Source organism: Heloderma suspectum, chromosome 5 (assembly GCF_057233095.1).
Source record: "Heloderma suspectum isolate Gila_16-S chromosome 5, 16-S_ref, whole genome shotgun sequence".
Taxonomy (NCBI): Eukaryota; Metazoa; Chordata; class Lepidosauria; order Squamata; family Helodermatidae; genus Heloderma; species Heloderma suspectum.
The window spans coordinates 176,509,490-176,536,995 of NC_139462.1; the positions used below are offsets into that span (position 1 = coordinate 176,509,490).

Here is a 27,506-nt window from a genome sequence, read left to right on the forward strand (position 1 = left end):
GTTTCACCTCATTATTCGGGCTTCATAATGAGGCGGTGCACAGCCCTACTTAACATTAAATCAAGCCAGGGCAACAGAGATAGATCTGAACACGCATGAACTGGGCTGAATGTGAGTTTTGAGATAGACTGAAGTGGGTGAAACATGTAGGGGTGGACGAAAGTCGCTTACCTGTCGTCGAAGGACGTTCGCGGTGGGGGGGAGGCGCTTCGCTGCTCCCCCCACGAAGTTCCGGCCGGGGGGGGGCTTCCCGCCTCGCCCCGGCCGAAATTCAGGCCGGGGGGAGGCTTCCCGCCTCGCCCGGCCGCGAACGCGGAAGTTTTTTTTAAAAAAAAACAACGCCCCCTGATAGGCTACGTGACGATTCACGTAGCCTATCACGGCTAGATCTGCAAAGTCAGCCGTCATAGGCTACGTCAATCGTCACGTAGCCTATCACGGGTGACTTAAAAAAAAAAAAGCGTGTACGCTAATGGCGGCCCCCATAGGGAGCCGCCATTCGCGTTCCTTATTTGGTCGCTGTAGTCTACGTAAATGTTCTCGTAGACTACGGCGAAAATAAGGGCAACGCAAATAGCGTTGCCCTTATTTTCGCCGTAGTCTACGTAAACATTTACGTAGACTACAGCGACCAAATAAGGAACGGGAATAGCGGCTCCCTATGGGGGCCGCCATTATCCGTACGCGCTTTTTTTTTTTTTAAAGTCACCCGTGATAGGCTACGTGACGATTGACGTAGCCTATCACGGCTGACTTTGCAAATCTAGCCGTGATAGGCTACGTGAATCGTCACGTAGCCTATCAGGGGGCGTTTTTTTTTTTCTTTGATTGCAATGGCGGCGGCGGCAGCCGGTCGAAAGACCGGCTGCTGCTCCCGCCCCGCTCGAACACCCGCCGAACCGCCGGCCGGACCCGCCACCGGGAGGGACATTCGGTGAAGGTAAGTCCCGTCCCGGGGGCGGGGTGCGGGGGGGGTTCGGAGGATTTCTCCCCGAAACTTGTTCGGGGGGCCGAACATGTTGGCGCTTGGCCCCCCGAAGTTTCGGGGAGAAATTCTCCGCCATCCCTAGAAACATGATATGAATTCTTTGAATGAAGCGAACAAAACAAAATCCTCTTGATGATCATGAGGAGCTGAGGAAAGATACTGGGGCAAGCCGACCAATGGGTGAGCTGTATTTAAACTATATTAAATATTCTGTTTCATTTTTCAGGGCCCACGAGGTATTCCTGGTGTAAAGGGACCAAAGGGGGGGAAAGTAAGTGCCAGAGTTGTTTTCTAAGCTATGAAAAAAATTGTGTGGGGAAATATGGGTATACATCTGCAGTCATGTGATATGAAGGGATTATACTGATCTTTTCAGAAATGCCCATTACTTATGAGCTGTGATGACTGTCAAGCTATGTATGTACCAGTAATCTCTGTAAGCCAGAAAATGCCAGAAACAGTGAATTCTAATATCACTGTGATGAAGGGACCTCTGCCTCTAAACCTTACCATGAAACAAAAATGGCTGGTTTGCACAATCACCATGAGTTTTAAAAGGCATTGTGGCTTGTTCAAGCTGCAGCGTGTGCCAGGCCCCATTTGCCCAATCACCCATCTAGGCACAGCTTGTCATGTCGCCTGAACCTGGGCAGCATGGTTTGCTGGAGGGGGAAACAACCCTCAAATAACCCATGGGCTGTTCTTGGGTTATTTGAGGGTTGTTTCCCCTTCCAACAAGCCATGGCACCTGGGTTCGGATGACAAAACAAGCTGCACCCTGGCAGGTGATTAGGCAAATGGGGCCCAGCATGGCTTGTTTAACCTATGGTGATTCATGCAAAGCAGGTCAATATGTGTGGAGACAAACCTCCATACTAGGCTATTGTGATTGTGTTTGTTGTGATGTCCTTTGTTTCTCCCCCAAATGGCCTATTACCAAAGTCTACTGCATATTAGCTCACCTGAACCTGTTTCCTGCTTCGTTTCCAATAAGCATTTTGAATAACAGAAGGCTCATTTGTAAGAACAAGTAATCATGGAAGAATTGCAGGGAAATATCACCATTTCCTCTCTAAAACTGACCAAATAAGCATCGTAAATGACAGAGGGTTTTGGTTTGTTTGTATTGATATAACCTTTTCTCTGACAGGGTGAGATTGGCAGACCAGGAAGAAAGGTATGAGACAAATTGCACAAAACCCTTTACAGCATGTGCTGAGGTCCATTCACATGTTACAAATTGCTACATTTAAGACACTTTTGAATAAACATTAATGTGTAACCCACATGTAGATGTCAAATGTGGCTGGTTGGGGCTCAGGAAAGGGCCTTCTCTGTGGTTGCACCAAATTTGTTGAACTCCCTCCCTCGGGAGGTCTCTTTGGTCCCCTCTCTCTTTGCTTTCCATCACCTGACCAAGACCTTTCTGTTACAGAAGGCATTTGGCCTAGCCTGCTGGATTGAGGATTCCTTTGTGTCACACTCCCTTGTTTTTAAAATTGGATTTATCTGCTTCAGCCCAACTCTGTTTTTATAGCTCTTTATTTTGTTGTTGATGGTTTGAGTAATTTTTGTTGGATTTTATTGCAAATGTTATGGAAAGTTGGGATAGAAATACTTTGAATGATGAAATTCACATGAAGGTTTTTCATTGTGTTGTGTCAATGTAAACATGTTGGGAAGTGGTGACCAACTGTGGCCTCACTGTGCGCGTGTAACAAAACCTGAATACAATATTTATTTATACAGTTTTTTATATCCCACCCTTCATAGTAAAACAACCCCAGGACAATAAACAATATATTCTCATTATAAAATACAATAAAATGCATGATAAAATACAGTAAAATACATTGTTAATCAAAAGGCCAATTAACCAATGTTAAATTAACTAATACTGACGTCAGTCTAACCTCCTGGAGAAGGGTATTTTGCAGCTGGGGTGCCACCACCAAGAAGGCCTTATTATGATTTCCAGACATCAGGACTGTGTTTGATGATGGCTTCCCAGGCATATCTCAAGTCTTGGGCAGGATGATACAGGGAGAGGTGCATATGCAGTCCTCATATGATCTACCTGTGGATTGGATATTCAATCATTCATTCATTTATTTTAAAATAATTTATATCCCACTATTCGTCCCTAGGGAGATTAGAGTGGCATACAATAAAAACACTGTAACAAGCAGTATAGGAAGCAATAGCAAACAGTAAAACTCACAACAACAAAAAGATCTAGGAGGCTCCCAAAAGGCTTACATAAGATCAGAAGACAGCCTTTGCCCTCTGGGTTTCAATCTAAGAGCCTTTCTACACAAGGCATTTATTGTGCGCTCATGATTCCTCATTCACGGTAGTTTGCGGGTGCTTTACATGACATCATCTTCCTCCAGCATCCCTCCCGTGCTTTGTAACCATAATAGCGGGTTTCTTTCCTAATGAGGAAAGTTGATATTTCTGTGAATGGTGGCATGACAACCTGGTGTATTTGCGCAATTCTGCTATACCAAGGTGCCACCTAGTGGCTGTGTAATGGAACCTGTAGAAAGGCAGAGAAAGAAAAAACCCGGAGAAAAAGGTGCGTAAAGGAGCCGATCTTAATTCCACAAAGAATTCAGAAGCAGAACTTTCAGTAGAGTGGCAGGTTAAAAGCCTCATGTATACAAGCCCTAAAATACACGATACAAAAAAGAAAAAGTGAAGAAGAGGGAAAAGGAAAACACGCACACTCTGACACCAGTTCTTAAAGTTACACTGAAATTCGTATAACAATGAGCTGGAATGGAAATTATTCAGGTATGGAGGAGCCAAACGTTGCTGGTCTCTCAGAAGAGCTAATGGAGCAGCCCCGATTCCCACCTCTCCCTCTCCTGCCAACTGGTGGAATGGCTGCTGCCAGGTGATAGCTGAGTGAGGGAGAAGGGCATCAGGTCTGATGAGCCATGGTCACAAAAAACTTCGGGGGGGGGGGTGTCATTGTAGCTTGTAGACACTTCCCTATATTCAGACATTACTGCTCCCACTTTGAATGACAACATTATGTGAAACCTGATGTCATTATACCTGATGTTTCTTTTTCTACTCCCCCTCCGCTGTTTTTTTGAAGGGCAGCCCAGGTCTTCCAGGTGTTCGTGGAATGCCAGGACCTCTTGGATGGCCTGGTCCAATGGGACCTAAGGTAAGATGAAAGCACTGGGTGTTTCTTTATGTGGCAAAATTTGTAGTGTAAATTAAATTAAATTAATCTTGCCCAAACCAGCCAACTTGCTGCAGAACAAGCTTGCCAATAAATATGAGTTCCTAGGCTCTATAAGGTTTTTGTAGGCATAAGATTTTTAGACCCCAGTGTAGTGAGGACGGAGACTTTCAGCAGAGCAACACATTGTGCCTGAGGTCCGGTACCAGCACAGAGTTACCAGATCCGGATCTGGACGCTAGACTCATTTCCTTAACAGCACTGGAGTGTGAAGACATCATTGTAACAAGCAGGGTTTCATCTCTGCTTCAGAGGATGTGCAGGAAGGAGAATGCTGTTAAGGAAACAGTGAACTGCCTGAAGTTTCCCCCTTCTTCTCTGCCATACTTCCTTTCCACACCAACACCTTAGAACTGAGGGGAAAGTTTTAAATAAAAGTATAATTATTTCCATGCCCCTCCCCTCCAATAGAGAAAGAAGCAGGCTTCAGGTCTGAGTTCAGATGTGACAATTCTACCATGTACCTATCTGGTGGAAGTAACTCTGGCTGGCTGTCAGCTCTTACATTTCAAACATGAGCCAATGGCTAACAAGGGTTTTTTTAAAGGAACTCAAGGTAATATGTTTACCAACTCTCATGTTTTCTGTTGTATTGTTTATTCTCTATGCACTTGATCCTCTCAGCCATGAGAAACAAAGTCAGTCCATGCTGAGCAGGTAATGTGCCTACTTCCGCCATGTACTGAATTCAGCCTGGATTGGCTTTTGGAATGTCACTGCAAAGGTACAGTTGTGGTGGAATACAAAAGGAGTACAGATCTAGATTGACTAATGCATGTAGTGCCATTCACACAACCAGTTCAGCATGGGCTAGTGTGTCTGGAAGTCAGTTTGATGGCCGTTTTCCCACAGCTGCCACAGGCTTGGTCAGGTGTGGGCAACATGTGGCCCTCTCAGTGTTTTGGCCTACAACTCCCATGATCCCTCACTGTTGGGTATGCTGGCTAGGACTGATGGGAGTTGTAGGCCAAAACATCTGGACAGCCACAAGTTGCCCACTCCTGCCTTAGATCAAAGTGCCTTCTTTCCTTTTAGATATTCTGCTAGAAGTACTTCGTACTATCAGTTGCTTCTTAGTTTTCCAACCACCTGTCTTCACTGAGGATGCTACTTCTCCCATATCATTTGTTTATTCCTGATAACACTTTCCCCAACCATTTGGTTATAAATCAGCATGAGGATTTGAAGAGAACCTCTTTCCTTTTTTTTTACTCAGGGATTAGAATAAAATTAATTATTGCCTCTCTGCAGACCTGCTACTTTAGCATTTTCCCCAGATTTCTGCAAAGACATTTGCAGCCATAAATGGCTGCCAGGCCACATTTCTGAATGGCACATCTGATTGCCAATATATCAGATGAAATTAAGAGGCAAGTGAAACTGGCCAGACCAGCAGCTGAAACTGACAACCCAAGTGGATGTCAGCACTTGATAGCTACAAATGGTGTAACAGAGATGGCCCAACACAGCAGGCTGTATAGGCAGCTGCCTGGGACATCAGAATTCAAGAGGTGCTGGGCTACTCTGGAATATCCTCAAGAGAAAGGGGATGTGTTCCTCTACCCCAGAATCTTAGGACAACAGGGTCTGAAGCTGGGGCCAGTTGTGTCTATAGTCTTCCCCTCTTTGTTTTTTTCTTAAGTGCTGGCCCTTTACATCGCTCCATTCTCTGTGGAGCAGAGGAAGAGACTGCAATTGGATGGCTGGCTGGCTGGCTGGCTGGCTGGATAGACAGACAGACAGACAGACAGACAGACACACACACACACACACACACACACACACACTTACTTGAAGAAGGAAGATGCCACCCCCTCCATCAGGATGGGGGGCAGCAAAACTGATTTTGCCAAAACAGCAATATAGATTGAACTAGTTGTGCTGTGCAGTTGATTAAGAGAGCAATCCGACGGCCCCTAGACAACACCTGCGGGACCATAGGATGCTACAGATCTTCTCCTCTGACGCCAGAAACAGAGTTTCAGCCTCAGAGGTGGAGATCCGATCATGGATCTCTCCAGCCCACATCCCTCCCAGCCACCTCAGAAAGCTCCACAGTGGATCCTCTCACAAGGTCTCAGCTTCAACCTTGGGAAGAGGGCGGAGAAGAAGGGAGCAGGGCATGCCAGTGGGTGAGGTGGGAAGGGGAGAGGCCACAGTTCTGCCAGATCTGCAGCCTTCACAGCTCCCATCTCTGCCCCCAGCAAGGTAGGTGAGTTAGATGGGCTCAGAGACCTACTTTGAGGGAGCAATCCTATCCAGATAGGCAGCTGCCTCCAAACTCGGAGGCGACCACCTATCCAGTGCAGGGCAGGCAGAGCATGGAGGGGATCGTCTTCTCCACATTCCAGCCACCCTGCATTCGCGGCTAGATGGCCGATTTCACCTGTCTAGCCGCGGGACTTCGGAGCGAGGGGGGAGGCTGGATGACACACAGGAAGCGTCATACCAGCATTTCTGTGCTCTCCCCTCTCTGCCTCTGGGAACACCCTTTTTGCTCTGCTCCACGCTGCTGTTCTGAGTGCGGTCCTGGGGCAATCCGTGCTGCCTATGAAGGGGCAGGGGAGGGAGCGGGAAGGCGGTTTTCCAGGAACCAACCTCAGAGCGCAGGCTCTGAGTTCAGTTCCCAAAAACCAAACAAGCCTATGGCTGTCTAGCCGCTGTCTAGTGGTCATAGGATTGCGCCCTCAATATCTTTTAGGACGAATCTGAGGCTGAGCTCTTGTCAGCAGGACTTAGGATGAACATAGGGCTTCTCCGGCCTATGAGCATCTATCCTGTAGGATTGTGCTCAAGTCTCAATCATTATAGTGCTGGCCAATGGCCATCTGTGCTCAGAAGGAGATGATGCCAGGAGTTGATGCATTACTTCACAACTGAGACTGAATTTATCTTAAACTTATCTTAAACGTATCTTAAACTTCACTCGACCCTGGGGGAGCTGGGGGTGGCGACGGCCGACAGGAAGCTCTGGTGTGGGCTGGTCCATGAAGTCACAAAGAGTCGGAAGCGACTGACCGAATAAACAACAAAAATCTTAAACTTCTACTACATTGTTGCATCAAGAATTGTAGAAATGCTGCACGTTTCACCTCTCTGATTCAGAACTAGAGCAGTCAGTCATTCCAGTTACCGACACCCTGCCATGGCCACAATGAATAATTCTCTTTATTGACCCCTTTAGGGTGAAAAGGGAGATTTAGGTTTGATGGGATTGCCAGGTACAAGAGGACCAATGGGCTCCAAGGTTTGTTTACTCAGCTGCTATGCTATTCCTCTCTGGCTTCTAACAACCGCCTACAGCTGCTTCCTTGGTTAGAAAGTGCTTTTGTGTAGATTGGTGTGGACAGCAGAAATGTTTAGGCAGAGGCTGGTGGGGAGGGGAATAATTACAAATGGTAAACATTTCTTTCTGTGTGGATATAATGGAAGAACTAAAATGTTTAACCAGTATACTAGTTGTCTTCCACATTCTTTATCAGATACTTCACTGCAATCTAATATAAGATAGCATTTATTTAAAAGCCAAGTCCATGCAAGGTAGGATTCAAAACCCCAGAACTGTACCATTTTCAGGGGTCCCCGATATGGCACCCATGTGTCTCGTGGCACCTGAGGGCACCTCCAATGGTGCCCACAAAGGGGTCCTTAATGAGGTGTCTGTGGGCACCCACATTTTTTAAAAAAACTTCTCCCTGCTTTTTTAAACATATGTACATGGATTTGTATGAAATGCACGCAACTTTCTAGCAATGATATATAGGCTTCAACAAAAGCAGACCAAATATCCAAATAAGTATCCATTTGAAGGTGGCATCTATAAGCTATCCATTCAAATACTGAAAGCATTGTAAGGTTCTCAGTCCATTGCATTATAGGAGGTGGGTGTTTATCTTTCCAGGATTGTAATATTAGTGTTTTAGGGCACAATCCTATGCATGTTTAGACAGAGAAAAGTCCTATAACTCCCAGCATTTCCCAGCATTCCCCAGCCAGCCATGCTGGCTGGGGAATGCTAGGACTTGTAGGACTTTTCTCTGTCTAAACATACATAGGATTGCACCCTTAGCTGTCAAAAGGGCATGGGGAATCTATTTACGCTGCCCATTTGTTAATTTCCATGAAGCAGGTAAATAATTTAAAAGCATCTACATCAGTGAATATTAAAGACTGTCCCAGTACAAAATTTATCTGTGCAATGACTTACCCCCCCAAAGAAGCAACTATTGGACATTGCCAAAACTCATTAGTTGTATTGCACCACCAGTAATTAGCCAAATTAGATAATCCCTTATAAAAGAGACATTCCTGTGCCCAATAGACACAAAAGTTTTTGCTGAATAAGACACAGCCTAAGATCGATAGACGCGACAGGTAGACGCCAAAGTGGCAATCCACTGATGAGGCATTTTGTGGTGGTGCCCAGGCCACAGCAGTTTCTCAAATTCCCAAATGTGTCCACCACGTGTCTAAAAAGGTTGGGAACACCTGATTTACACTATACTTGAACGAGCCTCGTCATCCAATACTAGAAATACATGATTTCTCCCTTAGAGTCAAATTCCACATTATGTTAGTTATGTAGTGTATAGTGTGTAACTGAGGCTTATCTCTTTTTTTCATTCTGGAGTAAGGCACACTGCCCCAATTCAGACTGGGATCACTGAACTTCAGGAGGGGAGGTTTAACAACCACCATTTGCTTCCTGAAATCCTCCACCCTGCATGTGAGGGTTAAAAAAATGTCCATGGGGGGGGGTGGTCAGAAAGCAAACGGTGGTGGGGGAGAGGTTTAATACTCCCTTCCCAATGCGCTGCAGTCCCAATCCAAATTGAGGCTATGTGCACTTACTCTAGAGTAAAACAAAAAGAGAGACAAGCCCCAGCTACACGCTATGCAATTAACATATCATGTAGTTTGTCCCTTACATAGCCTTCTTGAGAATGCAGAGGGGAATGGAAAGCACTGTGCAGCGTGTTAAATGGTGGATGTGGGGGAGTGAAATCCCTATGTGTTATCCTAATAAAAACACATGCTCAGAAAAAAAGCAGATTCCCTGTTAACTGAAGATTGATTAGGAAGTGACAAAAGTAGAATATTTTCTGTGCCCAACAGTGATTTTTAAAACATACACAAAGAACCCCTGTTTAAGCATCATTTGCATTTATCTGGAGCAGATACAGGTTGAGTCAATGTCTTTAATGTTCACATATTTATCATATGTAGCTGCAGTGATAGTTTCTCAAATACTACAAATCTTAAATGATTATGGGAGTTGCTACAAAGGAGTTGATTCTAACCGGAAGCCCGATGAAAACCAGTATCAAAGATACTTACAGTCAAGGCCAGAAATATTGGAACAAGGATAACTGTTTTGGTAGTTGGCCTCTGTACACCACCACATTGAAGTTGAAAGGAAACACACCCAGATGGGAGCAAAGTCAGGACTTTCAGCTGTAATTCAAGGGGTTTGACAAAAGTGGGGCACTAACCATTCAGGGAGTACAGCCAGTGACATACACACACACCCATCATTGGTGGCTCATAAGTAATGGAACAAACCAACATCATTTCAAACTTAAGGATCGCCTTTAATACCTGGATGAAAATCCTTGGCAGTCAATGACTGCCTGAAGTCTGGAACCCATGGACATGACCAAATGCTGAGTTTCCTCCCTTGAGATGCTTTGCCAGGCCTTTACTGCAGCTGTCTTCAGCTGCTGCTTGTTGTGGGTCTTTTTGCCTTCAGTCTTGTCTTCAATATGTGAAAAGCATGCTCTATTGGGTTGAGATCAGGTGACGGACTTGGCCACTGAAGAACATCCCACTTCTTTGCCTTGAGAAACTCTGGGGTAGCTTTTGCTGTATGTTTTGGGTCATTATCCATCTGCAATATGAAGCGGTGTCCTATGATTTCGGCAGCATTTGGCTGAAACTGAGCAGAAAGTATAGTGTTAATTTACACTTCAGAATAAATTCATCCTGCTGCTTTTATCAGCAGCCAGGTCATCAATAAACACCAGTGACCCAGTTCCATTGGCAGCCGTACATGCCCATGCCATAACGCTGCCTCCACCATGTTTGACAGATCATGAGCTGTTCCTTTCCTTCTCCATACTTTTCTCTTTCCATCATTCTGGTACAAGTTAATCTTGGTTTCATCAGTCCAAAGAATCTTATTCCAGAACTGGGCAGGCTTTTTAGGTGTTTGCTGGCAAAGGCTAATCTGGCCTTTCTGTTCTTGAGTGTTACCAGTGGTTTGCACCTTGTTGTGAAGCCTGTGTATTTACATTCATAAAGCCGTCTCTTGACTGTAGATGTTGACAATGACATGCCTTCCTCCACAAGAGCGTTCTTGACCTGGCCAGATGTTGTGAAAGGGGTCCTCTTCACCATGAGCAGAATTCTGCGGTCATCCACTTTAGTTGTCTTCTGTGGTCTTCCAGGCCTTTTGCTGTTGCTGAGCTTGCCATTTCATTCCTTCTTTTTCAGGGTGTTCCAAACTGTTGTGTTGGCCACTCCCATTGTTTTTGCTATCTCTCTGATGGGTTTATTTTGTTTCCTCAGCCTAATGATGGCCTCCTTCACTCGCATGGACACCTCTTTGGACCTCATGTTGGGAGTTCCAGTGAACAGCTACCAAATGCAGATGTAACACTCAGAACCACCTCCAGGCCTTTGATCTGCTTGATTGGTCATGGGGTACCCAGGAAACAGGCCACACCTGGCCATGCAGCTGCTTGTCAGCCATTCATTCCATTACTTATGAGCCACCAACGATGGGTGTGTGTGTATGCCACTGGCTGTCCTTCCTGAATGGTTAGTGCCCCACTTTTGTCCAACCACTTGAATTACAGCTGAAAGTCCTGACTTTGCTCCCATCTGGGTGTGTTTCCTTTCAACTTCAATGTGGTGGTGTACGGAGGCCAACTGCCAAAACAGTTATCCTTGTTCCAATATTTTTGGCCCTGACTGTAGATAAGGGAAAACAGCTGAGGAAAATGTCTTGAGGTGACTTATAATAGAGACTGCTTTCAATTACATTACTGCGCTGGTAGTTATACCTGCTTTTTGCTTTCATTTTAATTTCCACAGCGATCTCAAACAGGATTAGCATGCTTGCTATACCTGATTTTTCTTTTCATGGTGGCTTACAGGCTGAGGTGTGTTGCTGTCACTTTGTATGTCCTTATTTGTTTTTTTCAAAGACTACAAAGGAAAGCATTGGTGCAACTAATTATTGATGGCTTTTCCATCCTAGTTTTGAAATCCATGTGGTAACAAGATTTAACCAATAGCAAATGTTAAAATAGCTGTCTTTTGTCTAGGGTCACCCTGGAAGCAGAGGAGAAAAGGTTAGTGCTGCCAAGAACTGAGTTCATTACTGAAAAGCATTGTGATCTATGCTCCTCAAACAAAACATAGGATGCCTTAATGCAAGGGTGTTGAAACTCTTTCAGCCCGAGGATGAATTCCATTTTGGAGATGTGTTGCGGGCCTACAATCCAGTGGTGGGTGGGACCAAAGGCAAAAGAGGCAGAACCAAAGGCAAAAGGGGTGGGGCTAAGAAGCCACCATATTGTCACTTCAAGCTCCTACTGCCAATAACTAAGCTCTAAGAGAGGCATTTCAACCTTTTCGTATGGGGAAAAAACTACAGAAAATCTGTGGAGCCACGGAATGATTGGTGGTTGGAGGAGAGGGGGTGAGGCCAGGGGGAAGGGGACATGGTTTTCTGGGGAACCACAGAGGGCCGGAGTTGGTTCTGGCCCTGAGGTTCTGCACCCCTGCTTTATTGTATTAGATATGTCAGGATCTGATCCAGTCAAGCAAAGGCACGTCATCCCTGTGTGGCAGAGTTCCAGAGGGCCCAGGAGCAGTGGTGTAGTGGCAGATTTTGATGCGAAAGAGCTCATTATGACAATCCCCAAAGCCAAGGAGGGTCTAAAAATGCAGGCAGTGATGTTTATCCATGTCAACCAACCAGTTCTAGCATCTCCCATATCTACCAGGAGAAGGTCTAATGGGTCTTAATTGCCCATTCAAGACCAAGCCACCCCAAGATACTTTGCATTCGGTCAGGGAACAATATATTATTGCTGGGAAAATCTGTTTCTCCCCCAGCTACTGTGTGGATTGCAGCTTGCTGCAAAGGGAACAAGGAATTTTGAGGGGGCTGGCAGATGACATCAGCATCCCTGCGCATCAAAAAGTGCCAGTGCTACACCTCTGCGAGGCCTGGCTTCACTACACCACTGCCCAAGAGCACTTTTTCCCCTCAAAGCTCTCCATTCACCTGACCACAGACATGCAGGCATGGTCTGCATGGAGTCGAGGAAGGCGGCACCATCCTTGGGTGGCACCTGGGATCCCTTGCACCCTGGCATGATCTACTGGTGTTAGGCCAGCATTTGTGAGCTGGGCAAACCCGTCACACCAGCAAGCACCATTAGAGTTGATTTGCACTAGTGACGTTTCATTTGTGCTAGTGCCTGGACACTGCTGGATCCTGCCCAATGTGTTTCATGCTCATTCAACACTGGAAAAGCAACAGTTCTGAACGGCTGCATTATATAGTTTTTTTCCCCCCTCTGATGTGGTTTTCCACAGGGAGCCCAAGGAGAAAAGGGTGCCAAAGGCAGCAAAGGTGACAAGGTAAAATTACCTTTATAGAACATCTAAGTGGTTCTCAGCATAGTTTTATCTGTTGTTCCATTAAAAGCATGGACACTGTGCTAAAGCTTAGGGACCCATACATAGCACGCACCTCTCCTAACACAGGGATGCAAATGCGGGAAATAGGATGATAGATTCTGCTCCTAATCTACATTCATGCTATTTTCAAGATAGTTTCAAGTTCATATCTTAAGAACATAAGAAGAGCCGTGCTGGATCAGCCCAAAGAGACATCTAGTCCAGCATTCTGTTCACACAGTGGCCAACAGCTGCATGTGGGAAATCCACAAGTAGGACATAAGTGCAATAACACCCTCCTGCTCGTGTTCCCCAGCAACTGGTGTACACAGGCACACTGCTTCTGACCCTGGAGGTGCATATAGCCATCAGGACTAGAAGCTACTGTTAACCTTATCCTGCATGAATTCGTCTAATCCCCTTTTAAAGCCACTCAAACTGGTGGCCATCACTACATCTTGTGGAAATGAATTCCATAGTTTGACTATGCACAGCATGAAGTGCTTCCTTTGATCTGTCCTGAATCTCCCACCAATCAGCTTCATTGGATGACCCCACGTTCTAACATTATGAGAGAGGGAGAAAATGTCTCCCTATCCACTTTCTCCACACTATGCATAATTTTGTACACCTCTTATCGTCTCTCCCCTCTCTTCTCTAGGCCAAACAGTCCCAGATGTTGTAACCTTCCTTCACAGGGGAGTTTCTCCAGCCCCTTGATAATTTTAGTTGCCCTTTTCTGCACCTTTTCCAACTTTACAATATCCTTTTTTAAGTGCAGTGACCAGAACTGTACACGATATTCCAAGTGTGGTCGCACCATAGATTTGTATAAGGGCAGTATGATCTTGGCAGTTTTATTTTTGATACCTTTCCTAATTATGCCTAACATGGAATTTGCCCTTTTTTTCACAGCAGCCACATACTGGGTTGACATTTTCAAATATCTTGAAAATAACACAATTCTAAAGGAATTTTAGATCTAAATGAAGAATGGAACCTATAATCCCATTTTCAGCATTGTGTCCCTGCGTTAGTGGGAAATGTTGAAAATGGGATTATAAACTCGGTTACTCATTTAGATCTAAATTTTAGCATCATCTTGTTTTCAAGATATAAATGTGATATATAATATAACCTTGAAAATAACATGCTGTTATAGGACATTTAAAGCCAATGAGGAATGGAGCCTATAATCCCATTTCAACAAGTTCAGGATTTAAAATGCTGCTCTAAATATTTTAATATGTGTTTATCTGCACTGAGCGTTCAAAGAGAGATCAAGTTAAATATTTTTTTTAAATGGAGAATGGGTTGTGTTGTATAGGTAGAAGGAATGACTGCAGCATCAGCAGGCCTCAAACACAACTGTTCTTTAATTCAGCACACACAGAAGCAACAACTTAGCAGAGTGCCACCCAGTGTTGCCACTCCCAGCTCTACAAGAGCTGTCAAGCTTCAAAACAATAACTAAGCCACAGTACCCGCCCACTCCCCGATACATAACATTCCTCCCCGCTGAGCTATCATAATCTTCCAGCCAACGAGGAGGTACCCTTTCATGGCACAGCCTCTGCACTCATCTAGTAGCTTGCTCAGATAACTTCCTTTCAGTAACTGCCATAGGTGAGGAAGGAGTATTCCTCCCATTCCTTGGTGGTTCTGGTGCTTCAACTGGTGGTGAGAGAAACACATCAGTTCCAGACAGATCTTCAGCAGCTACCTCTGTTGATGACAACCCACTCTGGCCAGAACCCCTTCTCAACTGGTCAACTTGGCGATGCCACACTGACCCATCTGCACACTGGATCTTGTATGACATTGAGGTCCAGTGACCGCAATGATAGGGGAAGGAACCCACCTTGGTCCAGCACCACAGTTCCTAGCAAACACCTGATCTTCTGGGGCAAATGAACGGAGAGTAGGAGCTGAGAAAGCAGCATTCAGAGCTTGCTCCTGTTTCTTTATAAGTCGTCACCTAAGTCTGGGTGGAGATGGTCAAGACAAGTTTTTAGATGCCACCCCGTAAGTAACTCTGCAGGACTGACTTGTGTTGTTGGACAAGGAGTAACATCTTGAGCAATGAGAAACCTGGCAAGGTGTGTTGGCCATTCTCCTCCCACAATGAGCCTCAGGGCGTCTTTGGTTGTCCGCACGATCCATTCAGCTTGGCCATTTGCTCAGGGATGACGAGGTGCAATGGAGACAGCCCGAATAGGGTTCTTGTCCACAAATGTTTTAAATTCAGCAGATGTAAAAGCAGTCTTATTGCCTGAGACAATAGTATCAGGCAACCCATGGGTTGCAAATAAGTGGCACAGTGCTGTGATTGTTGCAGCTGCTGCTTGTGGTGGTACTAAGACTACTTTGAGCCACTTCGAGTAAGAATCTACCACAACCAAGAAGATTTTCCTTGAAATGGTCCTGCAAAATCAATATGGATTCTTGACCAAGGCTTCCTGGTCACTTCCCATGGAAAGATAGGTGGCCTTGATGGATTTTGCCTTGTGGCTTGACAAGTACTGCCCTCATTTTGACAAGTTCTTTTCAGTATCTGAGTCAATACTGCGCCACCAGACATAGCTCCTGGCCAATGATTTCATGCAAACGATGCCTGGATGAACTGTATGCAGCGTGGTCAAGATGGTTTGATGACCCTTATCTGGAATAACAACATGGTTTCCCCATAGCTGACATCCCTTATGGGCAGACATCTCATGCTGATGGCATTTGAATGGCTTAAATTCCTCTGGCAGTTCCTCAACTGGCCATCTCTTCCACACCCAGTTTAAAACCCAAGCCAGTACAGGATCTCAAGCAGTCAGCCTAGCAATTTGATCAGCCTGAAGAGGTGGGTCAGGAAGGGCTTCTAGCATCAAGACTTCCAGTGGAGGAGGTACAACAAAATCTGGAATTTGAAGTGGTACCTGACTCAATCCATCGGCATTAGCTATTGCCTTTCCTGGTTTGTAGACCAGTGTATGATCATAAGCATGGAGCAGAATGCTTCAATGCTGCATGCGGGGTGACAGTATACAGGGAGTAGGCTTACCAGAGAAGATTCCTAGAAGAGGCTTGTGGCCCGTGCATATTTCAAAAGTATGGCCATAGAGATAGTTGTAGAACTTTTTGACTCCTTCAGTAGCAGTCAAGGCTTCTCTGTCAATTTGTGCCAAGTTCCTTTCAGTGGATGTCATTGTCCGTGAATAATAAGCAATTGGTGCCTCTGTATCATCTGGAAATTTGTGGCTTAGCACAGCAAGAAGAAGCATCAGTAGTAAGGATTGGGAGGGGGGTCATCATAATGTACAAGCACAGAATTTGAACTCAGCAAGTGATTGACATTCTGGAAAGCATTCCCATGCTGGCTGGCCCATTTCCATGGAACTCCTTTTCCCAGCAAGTGATGCAGGGGCTCAGCAATGGTAGCCTTTTGTGGAAGAAACACATGGTAGAAATTGAGAAGTCCCAGGAAGGCTTGAAGTTCCTGCATTGTTTTTGGAGCAGGTACATCATGAAATGCATGTATTTTTTCATCAGTAGGGTGAATGCCAGAAGCATCAATACGATTGCCCAAAAATGTTACGCTGGAGGTACCAATTTTACATTTCTCATTTTTTCATGAATGCCAGATGTGTCCAAACGACGCAGGACTTCTTGAAGTCATTCAGCAAACTCTTCCTCTGTTGATCCCAAGAGCAGGACATCATCAAAATATAGTACGACACCTGGAATTCCAGAAAGTAGGGTTTCCATGAATTGTTGGAACAGTCCAGAGTTCACAGAAATTCCGAATTGCAGACACTTTACTAGGAATGCCTCTCGATGAGTGCTTATTGTTTGAGCATTTGCTGAAGAATCATCGATGACAAACTGTTGATATGCTTGGACCAGATCAAGTTTTGAAAAGACCTTCCCTCCACCAAGAACAGTGAGGAGTTGATTGACAGCATGCACTGGATATGGATGCTGCTTAAGTGCCTTATTCACAGTGCATTTGTAATCCCCACACAGTCTCACCTTCCCATTAGGCTTTAATACCAGTACAATGGGCATAGCCCACTGGGTCTGTGTAACTGGTTCTAGCACACCTTCCTTGATGAGATGCTGAGGCTGTTCTTCAATTTTTCCCCACAATGCAAAAGGCACATTCTGGACTTTCATGCAAATTGGTGCAATAGATGGATCCAGATGGAGTGACACTGGCTTCCCTTTGCATTCTCCCCATTCTTCAGAAAATACCCTTGGAAATTTATTAACAATTGCTGCAAGCTGACCTGTAGTAAGGGCGTGAATTCCTTGAACACTAATCCCTATTGATGAGAACCAGTTTCTCCCCAAGAGGTTTTTCTTCTGCCTCTCCACAATGATAAGTGGAAGCTTCCCTTGGAAGGAGCCATACTGGACATCTACAGTGCAGCATCCAACAATATCGACCTTCTTTGCATTGTAATCATGCAGAATGCATGATGGACTTGACAACTTTGGAGCAAGGGTCCCAGAAAATATGTGCTTAAAGGTGTCTCTGTTAATTATGGATATTCCAGACCCCAAATCCACTTCCATTTTGCACTTCCAGCCATTAATTAATACTGTTGCATACAACACAGAATCATGAGGTTCCTTGCCACAGACCTTCTGAATGTGATATAGCTGTTGAGTTTCATCACCCTGTGGATAATCAACCCAAGAGACGCTGGGTGGAGTGACTCTTTGTTCCTTGGCCTTGTGCTGACAGATTTAGAATGGCGGACTTGCTCAAGGTGACCCTTCTTCTTGCAAAACCTGCACTCAGCATCCTTGAATCTGCACAGAGAGCACTGATGTGGCCCTTCACAGCCTGAGCAGGAATCGGTAAACCAGGGCCTATCTGCAGATTTTATGGAGGGTGTGTTTCTTGTGTTCTGTTGACCTTGCTGCCCAGAATTCTCAGCCTGCTTGCTCCGGATGGCATTTACATTATCTGCATCTCTCTTGAGTTCTGTGAGATATAGTGATGCAGTCTCACTGGCTAATGCCTTTTCTTGAGCCATTGCAAATGTCAAGTTTAGCTCGGACAGGAGGCGTCGTCATAGTCCCTCATCATAAACCCCACAGACAAGGCGATCCCTCAACATATCCTCTAGAAAATCCCCAAGTTGCAGTGTCGAGAAAGATGACGCAATTCTGCAATATAAGTGGCAATGCCCTCTCCAGGTTGCTGCATTTGTTTGTGAAATTTAAATCTCTGCACAATAAGTGAAGGATTTGGTGAGAAACATATCTTCAATAATCCTAAAAGTTCATCAATTGTCTTAGTTTTGGGTGAAGCAGGAGCAGTGAGGGATCTTATTATGGCAAGTGTCTGTGGCCCACAAACAGTTAAGAGCACAGCTTGCTTTTGTTCAGCATTGGCTATCTTGTTTGCTTCAAGATAGAATGAAAGCTGTTCTGCATGAGAAACCCAGGAAGCAGGTTGACTAACATCAACCTTTTTGATATGTCCAAGACCAGCCATGTTTATTTTAATTCTCTTTAAACACACACACACACACACACACACACACTGCTCAAGTGCTTAAGTGTGTCTAGCTGACTGCTTACCAGTTAGCTGTGTAAATGGATTCACAGTCCTTGCTGCCTGTATAGCTCTCAGGATCCCACCTTCATCGCCACAAAATGTTGTATAGGTAGAAGGAACGACTGCAGAATCCGCAGGCCTCAAACACAACTGTTCTTTAATTCAGCACACACAGAAGTGATGGCTTAGCAGAAGCTCCATCCACTGTTGCTACTCCCAGCTCTACAGGAGCTGCCAAGGTTCAAAACAATTAAGCCACAGTACCCCCCCCCCCCGAAATACATATCAGATTGAATGTTATCATTAGTTCTTGTAAGGTTTCTAAGCTGCCTTGAAGACTAGATAGCCGAAAGGCTAAATATTTTGAATGACTGAATGTGACTTTCTGGGTGAGACTTAGAGAATGTAAACTATACTGGACCCAAGCAACAAAATCAAACCCCAGAAAACTCCCCGGGAGAAATTGGACTTGCCAGCCACAGACCTGTCTTTGACTCAGCTAATCCTATTGGCACCACTAGTATCAGCCACATTGGAAAACATGTAATTTGCTTTTCTGCAAATGATAATTGGGCTAATTTGTAGGAGTCATGAACCAAATGAGAATCCACCAGACTTGCTTACACCTTGATCCAATTAGTGAAGAATCCTGCCTCTTGTTTGGATGCTGGAAGCATGTATTTCTGCACATGGCACTTTGTTAATGTGCTGTCCTAGATCTGTAGGGCTGCTAAGTTTCAACCTGTAGAAGGCTGCCCCTGCTATAAGGCTGGGGTGGGAAACCTGTGGCCCTTGAGATGCTGTTGGACTACAACTCCCATCACATCTGTCCATTAGCCATGCTAGCTGGGGCTACTGGGAGTTGGAAGCCAACAGCTGGAGGGCCATAAGTTCCCCACATCTGCTTTAAGAAGTTGAAAGCAGAAAACATGTGGTTCTGCTTCCCCCATTGTATTGCTGGCAGTGCAGGAAAGCTGCACCTGAAGAACGTCTCCTAGCTCTGATGCATGCCTCTTAAAAGCTCAGGATCCCTGTATGGGAACAACAACACTATAGACACATGGGTCATGTTCCCTGGAATGATGGTCACTGAGACTTCACCAGCCAAAGAGGAACTAGCGTGAGAGGCAAGAAACAGCAAGGCTGTGGGGATGGAGATCACAAATACATAACAGCATTGATTAAAACCTTCATCTATCCATGCTTAAAAGTTGTGTTTAGTCATGTTCATTGCTAATAAAATAACATAATCTGTTTGACTGTAATTCTAGTATAGCCCTTGTACTTGGGCAGAAACATCTGTAACTGTCTGTGAGCATGTAGTTTTCAAATGCATCATATGGCTTATTATAATAAAAATAATTGCTGGAAAAAGTGTTTGGCTGCTTGTTTTAAGCAGAATAAAACAGTAACTCCCTTTCATATCGTACCCATGCAAACCCCGAAATTATTCATTAAAAGATATTTCACATGTTTCTTTCCCAACATTTTCCTTCTAGGGATATATCGGTTTCCCTGGAATGCTGGGGCAGAAGGTATGTACATAAGATGCAAGACATTCCCAGGCTGTTCACCTGATTGGCACCTATTGGTGGTAATACTTCAGAAGCCTTTTACAATGCAATTTTCTACATATTTATTCAGAAGTAAGTCCCACTGCAATTCTCTATATCAGCCTTCTCCAACCTGGTGCTTTCCAGATGTCTTGGTCTTCAGCTCCCATCAGTCCCAGACATCATGGCCAATGATCAGGAATGCTGGGAGTTGTAGTCCAAATTATCTTGAGGGCACCAGGTTGGGAAAGGTTGCTCTGCACCAGCCTTCTCCAATCTGGTACCCTCCAGATGTTTTGAAGTGATGGGAAGGTGGTGGGACTTGTATTCCAAGGCACCTGAAGGTGCCAGGTTGGGGAACACCAGGCTAGACAGCTCTTGGCGAATGAAGGGATCTGCTGCTCCTGTCCTGCTGCCACTGCTCATGAAGGAAATCCATTCCCGCCAGCCACACATCCAAGTCAAAAATCACATTGCTTCTCTTATGTCTAGCACCCAGCAGCCTGTGCCACTGCATGGTAGGAGGGGTAGCAGCAACTTGGGAAGGCTTAGAGCTGACAGTGAATTGTTTGCTTATTTCTTGGGAGTCGTATAACCAAAAGACACCACATTCCAGGGTACTTAGCTTATTCATTAGTCTTCCAGTGAAATGTTTGGTTTTTGAAAAGAAGTGTTTGGCTGATATTAACACCAACATGTAGAAACATCTCTCTTATGCACATAGAGAATTGTATGATATGTTGTAAATAGGAGAGTTATGTAACCAAGGGTCTATTTTTGTAGTAAAGTTCTGCTCTTTGTTCTTTCCATCCCCATAAAGGGAGAAATGGGTCCAAAGGGGGAACCTGGAGCATCAGGTCACAGAGGACCGACTGGAAGACCTGGAAAACGAGGCAAACAAGTAGGAATCTTGTACTGCATTTAAACTGTTTCCTAAAATATGCTTGGTTGTGTTGTGCAAATCTAGGCTCTACATTTTTGGCTGCAAACAACCTGTAGTAGGGTATACTGAATAGATCAGTGGCTGGGGCAAGCGATTATCCGATAAATCAGGGACAAGATTTATTGTCATGCAAAAGAACAAGTATATCTGCCAATGATTCATAAGAGCCCATAATGAATATATCTCTGAGAAAAAAGGAAATAAATAATGTGAGACAGTTCCGAACAAACAAATGCTAGTTCATCCAGAAAGATGGCAGAAGAAAAAACCCTAATACGCAATGAACAAAATATCTAGAAAGCAATGGTGCTTAAAGAAGTTGAACTAGGATTTTTGCAAGATGGACCAAACTCATGAGACAAAGAGGAGACAGATCTCCACACTGCAGAGCAAGGATGGGCAACCTTTGGCCCTCCAGAGGTTGTTCAATGCCCATCAGCTCCACTGTGTTGAGAGAGTAGCTCAAATGTGTAGAAACCACTATCTTATTTTAGGGTGGTCCCATTTCACTTCCAAAATGATAGGCACTCAACCACCTGAGTTTGCTATTAGTGTGCATGTGTACGTAAACGTTTCTTTAAAAATATTGTCCTGGATGCCTAAGTAAGACCTACAAAATAAGTGAAGTGATATCTTCTAGCAGGAAAAGTATATTTGATGATGGAGTATGCAAGCCTTCTGGAATATACATAAGTGTTTGAAAGGCAGTCACTTTGTTTGACATTTGTTAATCCAAAAGCTTGCATCATATGCTTTCAACAACAGAAACCATCTTTCTTATCAGGCACAGCATGGAAACAACTTTCTACATGAAACCACTTTGCATGGCTCAGAATCAATTTAAGTGTGTACCTGATACAAATATGATTGCTGTTTTATCCTTATTGATTCAATTACAGACACGTAGGTTGGATCCGGGGTGCTTCCAGAAGGAGGGATTCTAGCACTATGAATCAGAAGGCATTGTGCTACAATTCTGTCATGTTTTTCCTTAAGGGACTTTCTGCAGTAAGAAAAAAGATGAAAGTGCATTATTAAACCATGGAATTCGCTACCACAGCATGTAGTGATGGCCACCAATTTGGATGGCTTTAAAAGGGGTTGGACAAATTCCTGGAGTATAAGGCTATCAATGGCTATTAGTCCTGATGGTTATGTGCTACGTCCAGTATCAGAGGCAATATGTCTGTGTACACCAGTTGCTGGGGAACATGGGCCGGAGGGTGCTGTTGCACTCATGTCCTGCTTATGGTTCCTTGGTCGACGGTTGGCCAGTGTGAACAGAATGCTGGAGTAGATGGACCCTTGGTCTGATCCAGCATGGTTCTTCTTATGTTCTTAAGTGGTAGGAAAATATGGGAGGGCTACATGTGGAAGACAACTACATCCAGACCCCCGTAAAATTCTGTGAATGAGGCAGAGTGTTGGCATAATAAAAGCCTCATCTGGAAGCACACTCATTGAAATCACTGGAACTTAAGTTAGTGACCAAGAGCTTTTCCACACAAGGCATTTATCGTGCATTCATCATTCCCTACTCATGGTTGTTTACAGATTCTTTAGACAACATTTTGACCCTCCAATTTTGCTTCTGTATCGAAAGAACACTTTCGGCAAATTTTTTTAGAGCACAGAAAATGCAGTATTTAATTGTAAAAGCAAAAGAAGCCACCTTTTTCACTTGTATATTTGTGCTATTCCTCTATACCAGAGTGCCACTTAGAGGTTATGTAGAAGAAAAACAGGAAAGGAAACGCTCTTCTTGTGGTGCTCAAATCTCAATTCTGCGACGAAACTGAAAGTACATACAGTGGATTAACAGTCAATTAACAGCCTTGGGTAGAAACGTTCTAATTTAAGTCATGACTAACTTAAATCCTCTTGATTTCAAGGGATCAACTCTATTACTAAGACTAGATCCAACCCACAGTTCCTTTAAGTCTAAATTTGTTTTGAGAGACTGCTGCGAACATGGGGGAGGATCTGAGACATGTATTTAAATAGCCATTTGTTAAATAAGAGAGGACACTTTTCACCTACTCAGTTATTTCCTGCCTCCAGGATCAGCTGATATCCCTATATAAAATGCCTGCAGTGGCGGCTAAATTAAGAAGGTGTTACTTCCACTTCCATTCTGAGATCTCTCTTGGCTTATCTCATTGGCTCCTTCAGGTTCATGCCGAGAGTCTTCTCAGGCTTGTTCAGTTACACCAAGCCAGGCTATATCCAATTGTACCAGTCTCTATATTACAAGCACTCAATTAAACTACATCAACAAGGTTGCATAGTTTTTGTGGCATTTAAGTTAACACCAAGTAGCCAGCCTAGTAGTTCAGCTGCTGACAGCTGTCTTGTGAATGATTAGTACTTGCAAAAAAAAAGCTCCTCTAGACCTGTGTCTAGGTCCCTTTTTAGAGAGCTATCTTTTCTGCTTGCCTCTCCCTTCCTCCCCTCTGCTCTTTCTCCCTATCTCTGCTTGTGAATCCTCCTCTCTTTTAACCTGGTTTTTATACTTTTGATTTGTATTGATTACATCTGAATATTTTTGTTAGATATTTGTTACTGGCTGTAAGCCTCTTGAAGACTAGGTAGAGGAAAGGTGTGGCATAAAGGTGTGATAGAGGAAAGGTGCAGTATAAAATTATTTTATTTTAAATTAAAATAAATTTATTTTAAATTAAAATAAATTTATTTTAATTTAAAATAAATTTATTTTAAAATAGTTATTTAAAATAAATAAGTAAATAGTTAAATAATTAAATAAGTACATTTATTAAATTTATGCATCGCTTCCCACTGCAAAAAGCAATCTCAAAGCAACTTATACACATAAATACAGAAATCCATAATTAATATAACAGGGAAAAACAAAATAAATGTAAACCATAATCAGCACAATAATAAAAATAAAAATAAACACTATAAAAATATAATCTAAGAATGCGATGTGTTCATCCACAATACACTCATCTCCCCCCACCCACCACCACCACAAAAGTCTTGAATTAACACCACAGAAGCAGCCTACAACAACTAGGCCATAACTGATGTACAAAAGCCTGGGAAAATAAGTACGCCTTTGCCTGGTGCCAAAAAGATGATAGTGTCATAATGAATAACGGCTTGGATCCAGATTTAGATGTGTGCACCTAGGCTGACAGAAGTGGGCTTTCCTGCCCACTCTTCCCCACAGCAGCCTTTCCCATCCTCTGAAAAGGCTTCTCAGGGGGTTGGGGGTCTCTGCTAAATGCGGTGAGCTGTGCTGTGAGTGGGGGGATGGGTGGTATCCCTGAAAATCTGGCAAAGGCACCTTCTGTGAGCAGAGTCTTTCTCTCCACAAAAGACAGAGTTATTTAAGTTTTATTTTAAATGATTTTTTAGGCAACCTTTAACGGTAGACTCCAGGATCTTAATGTCTTCATGACCATCTCTTCCCCCATTGTTTTGCATTACCATCTCTTTCCCCTTCTCTGAAAACCTGTAAAAAAAAAGACACAAGAAAATGGGGTATGTGTCCCCGATGTGACCCACTTTAGGTCAATCCACAACTCAGTTTTGGGTCATTGGAGCAGTGTTCTTGAGCTGGCTGGGGATGTTGGGATTTGGGCCAACATCTCTGGCGGCACCGGGTTGAGGATGGCTGGAGTAGAGGGCTGAATGTTTGTGCTACAAGTGATCAAACGCAGCTTGCAAAAACAGCGCTTGTACCGAGGCAGCACTTGGCTGCCATAGGAGTTATGTGAAAAGAAACAAGCAGTGCTTTGTGCTATAAATCATAGCCACTGGCTTGGGCTAACTGCATTAAGCAGTATCCCTTAGCAGTTTGTTCCCTCAGCGTTTCTGCACGTTGAAAGTCAGTCTGTCTCCAGAAACATGGTGGTTTATCCCCAAATGATTTTCAAAAAAGCTGCTCAGTTTGCTCATAGTATTTCTTGCACTATGGACAGATAGTGCAAAGGCATATCAGCCCTTCTTCAAGTGACCGACTGGTACAAGTACTCAAGAGTACATTTCTATAGGAGTGGATGTGGCAATAGGGTGCTTCTAGTGATGTGTGGCCACCAATCTCCTTACAAATATTCACATGAGAACATTGAGTGCGGCCTTAGTAGTAGGCCATTTGGCAGAATGTGCCGAATAGGGGAATGAATGGGCACTTTCAGTCAAACCGAGTGAATAAATACATATTTTAATCAGAAATATTTGCCACAGGATGCATAAGGCGCTGCTGACTTAATTGGCTTCATTTCAGAATAAAATCGTACTTTGGAGTTTCAAATATATAAACCAGCCTTCCCCAGCCTGGTACCCTCCAGATGGGTTGGACTACAACTCCCAGCATGCCCCAACAATGGCTGGGGCATGCTGGGAGTTGTAGTCTAACACATCTGGAGGGCACCAGGTTGAGGAAGAATGATATAAATACAAACACAGACAGAAATGAAATTGTTATCTTTTCCAGCACAGATTTGAACAGAATGTGTTTCTACCCAGGAACCCGCTTCATATGATAAAGTACTGTAACACATCAAAAAGCATTTTCATATCTGGTCCTTTTATATATATATATATATTAGGGACAGAAGGGGGACATCGGACCTCCTGGAACTACAGGCCCATCTGGCAGGCCCGGCCCTCCCGGTCAGCCAGGTCCACCAGGCCATTTGGTATCAGGTAAGACAGGCCTTCCTTGATGGCTGCTTCTCTCCCTTAATTTAAATGATATTGCTTTGCTAAACAGAAAAGAGACATGCACTCATGAGATGTCTGTGCAACCACTAGCTGAGGGGATGACAGATTTTTAAGGTACAGTTTTAGGGTGGTGTTGGGCTTTCCCTGCACTATAATTGGAGCTCTTATGCTCACAACTATCCCTTGCACCATAGGGGGCTTTTCTACATGAGATGTTTATCGTATGCTTCCCTACTCACGGTTGCTTATGGGTTATTAGACGACAATGTGACCCTCCAGTTTTGCTTCTGAGTCTAACGAGCACTTTCAGCAAGCCCTTTTTAGAGTAGGGAAAATGCAGCATTTAATTGTGAAAGAGAAAAAAGTGTGATTTCTTCTTGTGTATTTGTGCTATTTTGCTACACCACAGTGCCACCTAGAGGTTATGTAGCAGAAAAGCAGGAAAGGAAATGTTCTCCATGCAGTGCTCAGATCTCGATTCTGAGATGAAACCGAAAGCAGATACAAGCGGATTAACAGCTGATTAATAGCCTCGTGTAGAAAAGCTCAGGGTAAGAGGTGGTTTCTCAGTGCCAAAGTGGTAGGCCTTTATTTTCATTTGCTGGAGGAAGTTCAGCTTTAGAGGAAGAGGGGATCATGCTATTCTCTGTGTGTTTGAAACTAGGCTATTGGGTAAGCTGACGGCTGTAATGGTATATGCATGTGGGAAAGATGCCAGTGGGAACGGTATCGTTGCACATGCCCCTCTCTGAACTAGAGCTGGGAGTGTTACAGATCTCTCCATCAGTCTGTGATCCTCTTTCTCATGTCCAGATTCATTAATGTATTCATTCACTTACTCACATCTACAGTCTGCTCTTTCTTTACGATGCAAGAATAAGTTTTAAAAAAACATATCCCAAGAAAACCTAAGGAAAACAACAAACAATGGTTAAAAGGAATGCAACTAGCCCTGAAGCTGGAATGCCAGTAATACTCCAGAAGCATTGCATGTTTTCCATGTACAGAAATCTCATGTGATGTTTACAGGAGTTAAACACACACCATTTAAAGTACCGATTTTAAATATTAGATGTTTAGCTTGCAGGTAGGGGTACCACTTTCTCTTTTTAGCATGTCTTTATCTATTTCAGCAACTTCCTAGTTTGGCAATCTGATATTTTCTAGGGCAACTAACAATGGGGCCAAAAGGGGAAAGAGGGCTTCCTGGACCTCCAGGGAAATGTCTCTGCAACCCTCAGCAAAATGTGAATATCCCACCATATGAGGAACCACTGTTTGGACAGGCCTATTCAAAAGTTCCTGCAGTAAGTGAGTTTGATAGGAGTTAATCTGGGCATATGTTGTAAATGGATCATCCAGGACTGCAGCATTAAGTTGCTGCTTTGGTCAACTTTATTTGGGCTGTTACGAGCATGTTTGAGAAAACACCTATTTTGTTTCTGGAAACAAGACCCATGTTCCAAAATAACCTGAATGCTTTGACAGTGTTACTCTTGAGTATTTTCTCAGTTCTGACAACTATTGTCTTGGCAACTCTATGCTATGCTACTGAGATGTCAACATAAGAACTCCAAGTTAGTGCAAATTAGTCAGCTGGGTGCTGCTGTCTCTTTAAATTCTCCCTGTTCTTGTCTTCTAGTAGATGCCATTGGAGGCGGATGTGCACCCTGTTGACATTTTTCCTGTGTGGAGGGAGTAAGCAATCATTGCCCATTTGCAAATAATGATCCAATCAGTTCTCCCACCTACTGTATCAGATCACGACATTGATTTGCTGCGGAAATTTGGTTTTGCCCCCTACTACTGCAACTCTTGTA

General features: G+C 44.0%; 1 protein-coding gene across 4 annotated transcripts in view; it reads left to right on the forward strand.

Moving 5' to 3' along the window:
- COLQ (collagen like tail subunit of asymmetric acetylcholinesterase) overlaps positions 1-27,506 on the forward strand; it is a 74,733-nt gene that overhangs the window by 33,413 nt on the left and 13,814 nt on the right. For 3 of the 4 annotated variants that reach the window (XM_084860438.1, XM_084860436.1, XM_084860435.1), the window contains exons 4-13: positions 1,215-1,259; positions 2,139-2,165; positions 4,095-4,166; positions 7,429-7,491; positions 11,573-11,599; positions 12,855-12,899; positions 19,998-20,033; positions 20,872-20,952; positions 25,572-25,668; positions 26,854-26,993. In XM_084860438.1, coding sequence (XP_084716564.1) covers positions 1,215-1,259; positions 2,139-2,165; positions 4,095-4,166; positions 7,429-7,491; positions 11,573-11,599; positions 12,855-12,899; positions 19,998-20,033; positions 20,872-20,952; positions 25,572-25,668; positions 26,854-26,993 — 633 coding nt within the window. The remainder of the gene's footprint in view (positions 1-1,214; positions 1,260-2,138; positions 2,166-4,094; positions 4,167-7,428; positions 7,492-11,572; positions 11,600-12,854; positions 12,900-19,997; positions 20,034-20,871; positions 20,953-25,571; positions 25,669-26,853; positions 26,994-27,506) is intronic. The other variant, XM_084860437.1, reaches the window with a different exon arrangement.